Below are 11376 nucleotides of genomic sequence, written 5' to 3'. Positions count from 1 at the left end.
GTGTCAAAAGACTTGTGTTTGTGGTTACCTAAAGCCTGAGCTTATGTGGTACATTTTGCCTATGCTTTATATCTTGTGCACATTTAAGCTTAAATTGAAGTTTTGTTTCACTTTATTTGTGAGGTCTGTTAGGTAACCATATGAGGTTTTTGACTAGTCATATTTTTCAAATTGACCATATGCTAGTTGAACCTAGGGCTTAAAAATTCCTGCTTTCTCTTTTGTGATAAGCACCAAAAGTTTTAGGACACTTTCTTAAAGAGAAAAATAAACAAGATAGTGAAACAAATAAAATCAAAAGATCATATTCCAAAAGGAATTTATTTCACTGTGTCAAACTTATGCAAAATGTATTACAAAGAGAAATGTATAGGATGAGAGTGGCTAGGCCCTAGTATGATAAGGTTTGACTTTTGATTTGATATACTTGTCAAAACCTCATGGTGGTGAAACTTTCTCCTCATTTTGTAAGTTGAAATTTTTTCTCTTTGGATGGCTTACACACACACCACACAAGCATGGGTTGAATGTAACATTTTTCTTTGCTTGGGTTAAGCAATATGAGGTTCTTGCAATTTCTAGTCTCATGTATATTTTGTATATTTAGAGCATGTTTGGGAAATTCATTGTACAATACATGAGTCATTGATGTGTGTATCATGTATGTTCATTTGACTTTAGAGGGGGAGAAACATGTTTGGGTTTTTTAGCTTCTTGTTGATTATTGAGTCATATGTTGAGGGGGAGTTTTTTTTTTTTTTTTGGTGATGTGTGTTCATGATTTTGCATTCTATGTCATTTTTTTTATCATGAGTTTTATTTCTGTATTCCTGTTCCACATATGCCTTGATGTATTTTGTGAAGTGTTTCAGGAAATATGAAGACTTTTTGTCATTCTGTGACAAAAAGGGGGAGTAAATATGGGGAGATGATGGGATTGGCTCGGCATTTTGGTTTTGTCACTGAATTGCCAAAGGGGGAGTTTGTTAGTTCTTGTGTTGGCTTAATTCAGTTCCAAAATGTATATTACTGTTCATAGGCTCAAACACTGATATAGAATTCTCAGAATCCAATCTCCACCATTCATAATGTAGATTCATGTATCATGAACGTCTCTACAAAATTTCAGCTCAATCGGACCTCAAATGCCCATCGATCGAAGCTGTTGATCAAGACTGGACAGTATTTTCAGAATGCTGTTTTCTCCCTATAGAAGAGCAGGTCCGGACCGCCAGAAGCTGGGTCCGGACCCCATATCCAGAAACAACATTTTGAAGAGCAGGTCCGGACCGCCAGAAGCTGGGTCCGGACCCCATTTCCAGCAAGCCCTTTTTATATGGGCTGTCCAGACACAAGAGTTGGATGTCCGGACATCACTAGGTTACGCATATGTAACCTTAGCCATGTCCGGACCCCAGATTAGCCCTGTCCGTACATGGCTGCTGATTTGTTAGTTTATTTTCTATTTAAACAATCTGTTTTGCCTATTATACGTATGTATTTTGAGAGCAAAAACAGAGAGCTTAGAGAGAGATATTGTTCTAGTTTATGTGAGAAAAGATTAGATACGTGAAGCCAATCGGAGTTCCAGTGAAAGGAAATCTTATAGAAGAATTGTGCCAGATGTTCTGGAAAGGGCTACTGCGGTAGAAGTCAAGTGGGTCGCTTGTCGTGTACAAGGAAGAATAGATTGCAAAGGTTTTGTAATTCTTCTTGTATTCCTTATTCTTCTTATAGTGGATTGATTTCCTGGGTTTGGCTGCCCCGGAGAGGTTTTACATTTAGAGAGTTCTCTAAATGGTTTCCTCTTCGTAACCAAATATCTGTGTTCTTAATTTTCATTACATATCTGTATTTGGTTGATTATTGATTGTTAGGTAAAATCTTATTCCACTTAATTTTTGTGAATCACCTAGACATTTAAATACGTGTCGTTTGGAGTCGTTTTAGAATTTTCAAAGAAGACTAAACCAAATAGAAGACTAATAAAGAACCTAATCTGATCTGAACAATTGAAAGATAAGATAAAATAACAACTAACAAAGAAACCTAGTTTAAAACAAAAGATTAAAACTAAGATAAGTGTCTCTTATATCCCTTTTACGGAACAGATATGCTTGAGTGCGCTTGATCGCAACTACAGGTGCGATCGATCGCACAACCAGGGGCCTTGTGCGCAAGTGTCTGGAATTGCACTCGATCGCAGGTACATGTGCGATCGATCGCACTTCTAGGGAACCTGCGATCCGCATCATTCTTCCCTTGTTGGAGAGAATTCGCCCTCGAATTCAGCCGGTTCTTTCCACGGTCCTTCGGATGTCCAATCAACTCATTCCACTCGCCCTTCCTCAAGATCAAAACAAGGCAAAATCCCAAAATAAACATGACGCTTCTCATCATCGAAATACCTTGATGGTTGTCATGAAAGCCCCACACACCACTTGGCAATACTACAAATTTGCCATTCTTCTCTAGTTCCTTCTCCCTTTCACGTGCCATGAAGATACTCAAGGACGGGTCAACCGTTGTTTCCCTTGTGAACATATAATTCTCCTCATCCACATAGAACTCATCACAATTGTTGTTAGGAGAATTTAAAATACTTTCAACACCAAGAAAATCAACATAACCCTCTTCATCATTATAATTAGGCACTTCACCTGAAAAGTCTTCATCAACCTCTTCATAATTGTCGATGTCACCTGTGGGCTATTCCTCTTCCAATTAATCATCTTCGGGATATAGGCTGCCAAACATGGGAGAAAAACCATCTTCTTTGTACTCTTCCTCTTGGTCATCTTCTTCGGGGTAGAGGCCGTCAAGCATGGGAGAAAATCCATCCTCTTCGTACTCGTCCTCTAGGTTGGATGCCAAAGGTCCTTCAATCGGTTCTTCCTCATCGACATCGTCATTATAGGTTGGTGGGGAATCCCAATTCACGAATCCTTGCGAAGGATCTTCAACATCTTCATGTCTGAACTCTTCATCAATGAATTCGAACTCCGCAAACTCTTCATCCACAGATTCTTTTTCCTCCTCCACATAATATGGATTCAATTTATGGATTTGTGGTGGGCAAGTAAGGGTCCAATTGCCCTGTCGTGGACTCTTCGCTTCACTCCATGTCTCCCTAAATACCTCTTTTTTCGTAGAAATTTTCTGTTTTCTTCGTCACAGCCATAGACCCTTGTCTCCAATTTTGTGACTTTTGACCCATGGTATAACTATGGGGCAAGAAAGCGACCCGTATATATTTCAATAGTTTCTCCCAACTATTGATCTTCAATTTGCCTTCTCGCTTCCTAGTTTTCTTCAGTTGTTGCCACCACGCATCAACTCTTCCCCGGAATGTATGTACCACCAAAGAGACTCGTTGTTCATCGAGCACCCCGTTGAATTCATAAACCTCTTCAACAGCCAACACCCAATCCAGAAATTCGTAGGGTTCTAGATCCTCGTCGAATTTCAGAATTTTGAGTTCGAATCTACTTACCCGCCGATTGGTATGAGCTTGCGCAAGGTGCTGACGTCCGTGCGTTCGGCGCTCCGCAAACGGGCTTCTAGATCTGTTCTCATGTTGACCACACAAGTTGGATAATTGGATAGTGAGGTCTTCAATTTGATCCCTCATAGCACTGAATCGATCCTCCGTGTGTTGCCAAGGTTCAGCGATAGATTTGCCTTCTGCCTCCGCGAATCGCGGTCTTGGTTAGCGACGACAATTGTTCGGCCCAACACTCATGTGCCTCAAACGAATCGCCAGTTGTTCCTTACGTGCTGTCTCCGTGCGCACGTACACCTCGTTCATGTATGCAAAGCGGTTGCTCCTCCCCATTCATGGAAAGTAACTGAGCTCTGATACCAACTGATGCAACGTGACTTAGTAGGTTGCAGCGAAAAATAACAATAAAGCGGCGGATAACTAATTCTAGACCTAGATTCTATCAATGATCTAAGAATTCTTCTAAAAACAATAGATACTCTCTAAAGTTTAAAGGAAAAGAGGAATAAACTCAACTTTGAGTATTCTCATTAATCAAAATCAATAATAATCAACAACTGAATTGCTAAAGGCTATAAGCATATATTTATAGCTCAAGACTCCTAATTCTAAAATAACAATGAAAATAAAGTTGGTTTACAAGTTTATGAAAGAAGACTAAACCAAATAGAAGACTAATAAAGAACCTAATCTAATCTGAACAATTGAAAGATAAGATAAAATAACAACGAACAAAGAAACCTAGTTTAAAACAAAAGATTAAAACTAAGATAAGTGCCTCTTATATCCCTTTTGCGAAACAGATATGCTTGAGTGCGCTCGATCGCAACTACAGGTGCGATCGATCGCACAACCAGGGGCTTTGTGCGCAAGTGTCTGGAATTGCGCCCGATCGTAGGTACATGTGCGATCGATCGCACTTCCAGGGAACCTGCGATCTGCATCAGTTTGGGTTTGCAATATTTCCTTTGACTTGATGATTGATCTTAGATCGTAATACCGGATGGACATCCATATTAATTTATGGCTTTGATGCTGATTGACACGATAGGCAAAAGAAAGATTATTCGACAACACATCCCTAACCATATTCATTGTCGACAGGTTAGGCATAATGCGGTGATAGCCACATAATTGTAAATACGTCACAATAATTACTAATTATGGGTAAGTCGCTGTGTTTGCCAAAGGACTTGGAAAATAAAGCGAACTGGAATTATAGTAGATTTGATTGATGTAAAAAAAAAAAAATGATTTATTTGAATAGTAGTAAAAAGTAATTGATGTGATGTAAAAAATAAAAATGTTAGGATTGATTGGACCGTGATACACAGCACACGGCGTGCCACGCACACCAGTGCAATTTTTTTTTTTTTATAATTAAAAAAAAATTGCATGCGGCGTGCATGGCACACCGCGTGCACTTTTACTTCACCCGGGTTGATTTTGAGAAAAATAATAAAGACTTTTTTTTGAGTCCTTTGACAAACACACTTGCATTGTTCTAAGTTTTTTGAACTCGATTATAAGGATCATAAATGCTTGATCTCATATTTGTTCGTACAAAAGTTAAATCCGCATATGTTTGTATATGCTAATGATACCAGCAACAACAAAATCAACAGAATCAAATTAAACAAATTCCAAAAAATATGCTGTTCGCCATTGCTAACCAATCAACTCAACTTTAATGAAACTTTAGGTTGTAACTAATAATCAGACGCCCACGATAACATTTCCATTTCTGCCTCTAGTACTAGGAAAAGACTAATTTATGTTTGTAACACGTCGCCGCCTTGTCTTTTCACAACCAAGCTGGCCTAACACAATTCCTGCCAACCTTATTAAAAGGATTAAGCTTTTCTTCTTTTTCTTAGGGGTTGCCACCCTAGTGCTAAGATTCGAAACAAACAGTACATCCTCCAGGACCTCCACCTTCTAGTTATTTAATTAAAAAAGAAAAAGAAAAAGGTTTTAGGTCCCATCCCACGTCCAAGTTCAATAATTAATTAAGCATCGATGAGACTCCAGGACCGGCTATATATATAAACATGAGGCTAAAGATTTATCCCATCTCTATCTCTATATATTACAAATACCTATTAATTCGCTTCACAAATTAAGAAGATCAAGAAGGAAAAGAAGTGAGGATGGCGACTTGCTTTGGTAAGATTTTTGCATTGTGGGAACAATATATATATATATGCTAATTGATTGGACTTAATTATATATATATATAAACAAGTGTATGCATGTGTGCGCGCGTGTTATAATGAAAAACATGCAGGAAAGACATCATGGCCAGAGCTAGTAGGCACCAATGGACAGGCCGCCATAGCAATTATCATGAGAGAGAATCCGAGGGTGGTCAGGGCAGGGACAATTAAAGATGGATCAAAAATGACCACTGATTTTCGTTGTGACAGGGTCCGTGTCTATGTTGATGAGCATGACATTGTAACTTCGGTTCCTAAAATCGGTTAACAAGCTGTTCAGTGCTACCTAGCTGGGCGGGGATCGATATTGTATATAGAGTTAATATTGCTGTCTTTGATTGCGTTCATCATACTGTATAGTGTTTCCTTGGAATGCGTTTTAATTAAGTGATTTGGTGATGAGTCGATCAGCGAATTTCAATTGTTTTGTTGGTATAAAGTTTGTGTGATTTTAATCTCTTACTTTACTCAGTTCGGTGTGCTATGTTTGGACAAATTCATAAAGGAATGACAAATAAATAAGATAACGAAATAAATGACAATGAAGACAAGATTTTACATGGTTTGTTTATAATTGTTGAAGTGCAATAGTGCCGCTTCGATCATGTAGACGATTTTTAGAACATGCTTTATGGGTTGCGATTTCGAATATCATAAAACTCTTTGACTTCTCTCACGGGATACTGATTGATTTTTAGATGAGGTGGTTATAGGTTCAATCCAACAAATGATTTCAGAGCCAAAGTCATAGGTTAGAGTCACGGGAGCATCATGTTGAGAAATGAATTATTGAGGTATAACAGTGTTGCTCTGCTCACGTATACAGCTCTTAGAACATGTTTTGCAATGTGCGAAATTGAAAGGGCTACATTTTGCTTTTATTCACTTGATGAATTGATTAAAAGACTCAATTTATATATCTTATAGGTGATTTGCATTTATTCAAATGTAATCAAATTAATTCCTTTATTTAGGATAGTGTAATCTAATCAAATCTCTAAATGTGAATAATCAAATATTTACCAATATGAATATTGATGCAACCGAGTATACTACATAATTCTGAAATTTGCATAAATTTAAAATATTATATTAGAAACAACCGAAAAGGTAAGAAAAATAATCATACACTACTTTTACTATTCTATTTAAATATTTATTTATTCTTTTTTTAACTATTAAAGGAAAAGAGAGAAACGAAAAGCAAAAAAGGAATAGAAAGAAATGAGTTGTTTAATTAATAGGTGAGTGAATAATAATTTTTAAATTTGGTGAGTACTGTTCACGTTACTATTTTTTTGGGTTAAAGTAGTGAAGCTGAAAAAGTGGACATTTAGGCCATTTTGATTAAATTGCCTCATCAAAATAACCAATTTGGTGAGGCAATTTAATCAAAATGGCCTAAATGTCAACTTTTCAGCATCACTACTTTAACAAAAAAAAGTAGTAAGGTGAACCGTACTCATCAAATTTAAAAATTATTATTTACTCACCTATTGATTAAACAAATATAATTTCTCTCTCTCCCTTTTTGCTTTTCGGTTCTTTCTCATTTTTTTTTTTTCTTTTTCTTTCCTTTTTCTCTGAAGCCTCTCTCCCTTCTCTTTTTCTTTTCAAAAATATGATCGGTAGGCTAAGACAAAATTTTCAAAAATATGACCGTTAAAATAAGACAATTTTTGAAAATATGACCACTAGGATAAGACACAAATTCAAAAATATGACCGTTAGAAAAATTACAAATTTTAAAAATATTACCGTTAGAGTAAGACAAATATTCTTAAAATAGATCATTAAAAAAATACAAACATTTAAAAATATAAAAGTTAAAAATAAATCTTTGAAAAATAATATTTAAATAAAATATTGAAAGTGAATTGTTATTACTTCGATATTGAAATGTTATATATATATATATATATATATGTGTGTGTATGTGTATCGATCGAAGGTTGACAAGTGTGCAAGTATATACAGCTTCATAGAAATTAAGATGCTGTCACCATAAAGTAAAAACCATTTTATTGAGAGTAGTACTGATCAGTATATGCAGGGCATCAACTGTATATTACTGTGAGAATACCATATATAACAAGAATAGGTTTGGAATTTATGGATATTGCACCAATAGATTTGTAGTTACGTGCCGCTACGAGATCGAGTAGAGATTGCCCGAGAGATATAAAGACAGGACTTATCTGAAAATATGTCACTTAATTTTGTCCTCCACGTGCGGTGCTATAGGATGTGGATGACAACATGATCTCCACAAACAGCTGTCATGTCTCTCTCTTTTTTTTTTTTTCTTTTTTTTTTTAATTTTTTTTTTATTCAAATCGGGAGAAGGGGAAAAGGGGAATTGTCATGTCTCAAGATTAATTACAAGGATTAGAGTCATTTGGATTTTTTTTTTAAAAAAAAAAATAATGCTAGAGTCGATTACTTTTGTATTCCTTTTGTGTCACTTTAAGAATGATGTGACTTTTAAAATTACTTTTAGTCTTGTAATTGATTATTATTGATTTTTGATCAAATAGTGGTTTTAAAAGCCACCTCTTCTTACAGTGACACAAAAAAAGATATAAGAGTGACTTTTAAAATTACCTGTTTCATCTATATGAATTTAAGCTAAACGAGGTCATTTGAAAGTTCATGTCAATACTCTTGAATCATTTATATATGTGTATTGGATTAGATGATGCGCACATGTGGGTCAACCTGAAAATCAAAACTCACTGGATAAGGCAACCTTGACTAAGATCAAACAATTCAAAATCAAAACCAAACATATATGGATCATATTTTAAACTCATCTTTAGATCATCTTACTGTAAATGCCATCTTCAGTTTGTAATCATTATCACAATAATTTTGTTGTGAATGCACTTGTGAGATTTGTGTTTCACATTAATAAATTATAAAGAAAAAATGTAGTTAATATACTTAAGTGAACCCAAGTTCATTAGTGTAGGCCTTTGGGCTACAATGATGTCCAAATATGTATATTAACTTACTCTTGTTTGACTATCGCGATACTTCTCTCCCTAACAATTAGCATCAGAGTCATGGTTAGCTTTCGCTGCTGCTAATACGAGTGTCTTAATTTGACTTCTGTAAAAGAGTATGTGACAACTTTTGGAGTACTCGGACACTCTTGGTTTGCAAATGACTCACACACAAGGGGGAGTTTAGTCATTGTGAAAGAGATTCACTAGTGAGGGAGAGATTTGTTGTGAATGCACTTGTAATGTTTGTGTCTCTAATTGGTAAAGTATAAAAAAAATAGTAGCTAGTTAATATACCTAGCTAAGTGGATCCAAGCTCATTAACTTAAGCTTTTGGATTAGAGTTGTGTCTAAATATATATATTAACTTACTCTTCTTTTAATTAGTAAGTGGAGTCTTTTGTAATTGGCGTTTGTTCCTCGAATTCTGTTTGGTTTTCGACAATGCATCTCCTGCAACAAACACTTTACCCTGGTGGTTGCCTTTACTGGGGCTTCTAATTGAGCCATTTTTCCATTGTGTATTGCTTCTTGTGGCCATTAGAAAGCCTGAATTTTTTTTTTTTTTTTTTTTATCCATTGCCTACTGTTTTTTTTTACCTCTATACTGCTTTTTTCACTTGGCTTTTGTTGTTGGGGAGCCCACCTCATTTCATTTGTTTCCCACTAACCCTTGTCTCATTATTACATTAAAAAAAAAAAAAAAAAAAAAAAAAAAAAAAAAAAACTTACTCTTCTTTAGTGGCATCCCCAACTCTATGTTCCCACTATTGAATCTCCTCTTGAATAGTGGCAAATATCCTCTTTAGAAGTCCCTTCCTTCTTGCTTTTCTTTGCAGTTGATTTGTAATAGGTTTTTCCCTTGGTTTTTTCCTTATATGTTCATGTTGTTGTTTCTATGTTGTTTGTTTCAATCTCATCTATAAAAAAACTAGACATTTGTACGTCAGTCAAATCATATATATATATAAAAGCCGAATCACTCTTAAAAGTGCTTTAATATTGTGACATGTAGCGTAAACCCTTTTTATTTTAATGTTAAACTGATTTTTTAAGACATAATTTGTAAACCGATTTTTACTTTAAAAATCGGTTCATTAAATTAGCGTAATTAATGACGTTTAATTATATTTGAAGAGTTTTTCATATATAAATTATTCAATAAATTAAATATTATTAATGTCAAAATCAAATAAGGAAACAAATAATACAAATCAAATTATATATTATTATGTTTAATCACTTTAATATGTATATGACATAATATTATATGTTATAGTTGAATTAGAAGATTGGTTTCGGAGGGACTAATTTGGAGAATAGGAAACGGCGAAAAGGCCACCATTTGGGGGTCTAAGTGGATTCCTCTCCCGTCTACTAATAGTGTGCAATGTCCTCCAAGAATTTTGGCGGATAATGCGGTGGTAAGAGATCTTATTGACCAAGATACCTTGTGGTGGAACCATTCACTGCTGGAGAAATTATTTACTACAGAGGAAATTCAGGCAATCAAATCAGTCCCCATTAGCACAACTGATCAGCCGGACACTAAGATTTGGAGGAGATCCCCACAAGGAACTTTTACAATTCGTAGTGCTTACCACTTGGCGAAAGAGATGGAATCACGAGACAAAGCCGAAAGTTCCAAAAGAGTAGCTAACAGTGAAATTTGGGAAGGAATTTAGAAATTATCTCTCCCAAATGTAGTGAAGAATTTTTTGTGGAGAGCATGCCAAAATATTTTGCCCACAAAGGAAAATCTGTGTCGGAGAAATATTTCAAATGATCCTTGGTGCCCTATCTGTAATCTAGAAGTGGAATCCACAATCCATATACTATGGAGCTGCAATTCAGCACAAGACGTATGGGGTGTCAGTGATCGCATTTTCCAAAAGAGAAGCAATGTGGAAGGGGGATTCCGTGAACTGGCTGAATACTTCTTGGAGCAAAAGGTGGAGGACTGCTTAGAAAAATTTGCGCTGATTGCTAGGAACATATGGTTCAGGCGGAATAAATGGGTTCATGAAGGGTTATTTACACACCCTACTGAAATTGCAAATTGTGCTTCTCGCTCGTTACAGGAATTCAAACACGTAGCTGCTGGAGATGTTAGAGAAGTTTCGCTTGGCCAAGATCTAATAATGAAATGGGAAAAACCGCCGGTGGGTTATGTCAAGGCAAACTGTGATGCGGCAATAGATGGCAAAAATGGCAGAATGGGACTCGGTGTCGTTATACGAGATCACGATGGAATTGTTAGAGCAGCTTGAAGCATTACAAAATTGGGTTTCTTGGACACAACATCTGCAGAAATTCTGGCCATGCTTCAAGGAGCGATGTTGTGCAAAGAACTGGATTTCAAGAACGTTATCTTGGAAGGAGATGCTCAGGTGGTGATCTCAGCACTGCAGAACAACGACAAATTGGATTGTAGATGGGGTCAACTCATTGCTGATGTGCGAACTACTCTCCAATACACCCAAACCTGGATCGTTGGCCATGTTCGTCGGGAAAGAAATAAAGCGGCACATGGTTTGGCTCAAGCAGCCTCCCACAATGTTATAGATAAAACTTGGATGATGTCCATCCCAGAGTGCATTTGTGACATTGTAATGACATAGATTAGTCTCTAGTCTTGTTATTCCGTATAAAT

At 36.1% G+C, this 11376-nt stretch overlaps 1 protein-coding gene across 1 annotated transcript; it reads left to right on the top strand.

Annotated features, from left to right (window-relative positions):
• Positions 1–5902: 5902 nt before the first annotated feature.
• LOC148586489 (uncharacterized) lies at positions 5903–10993 on the top strand. Its single transcript, XM_088515667.1, has 2 exons — positions 5903–5981; positions 10536–10993. Exons 1-2 carry the CDS (start codon positions 5903–5905, stop codon positions 10991–10993), a joined length of 537 nt encoding a protein of 178 aa, XP_088371793.1.
• Positions 10994–11376: the final 383 nt, after the last annotated feature.

The sequence above is a fragment of the Corylus avellana genome, chromosome 4 (assembly GCF_965113065.1).
Source record: "Corylus avellana chromosome 4, dhCorAvel1.hap1.2, whole genome shotgun sequence".
Lineage (NCBI taxonomy): Eukaryota > Viridiplantae > Streptophyta > Magnoliopsida > Fagales > Betulaceae > Corylus > Corylus avellana.
This window is presented reverse-complemented; position numbering and strand designations above follow the sequence as displayed.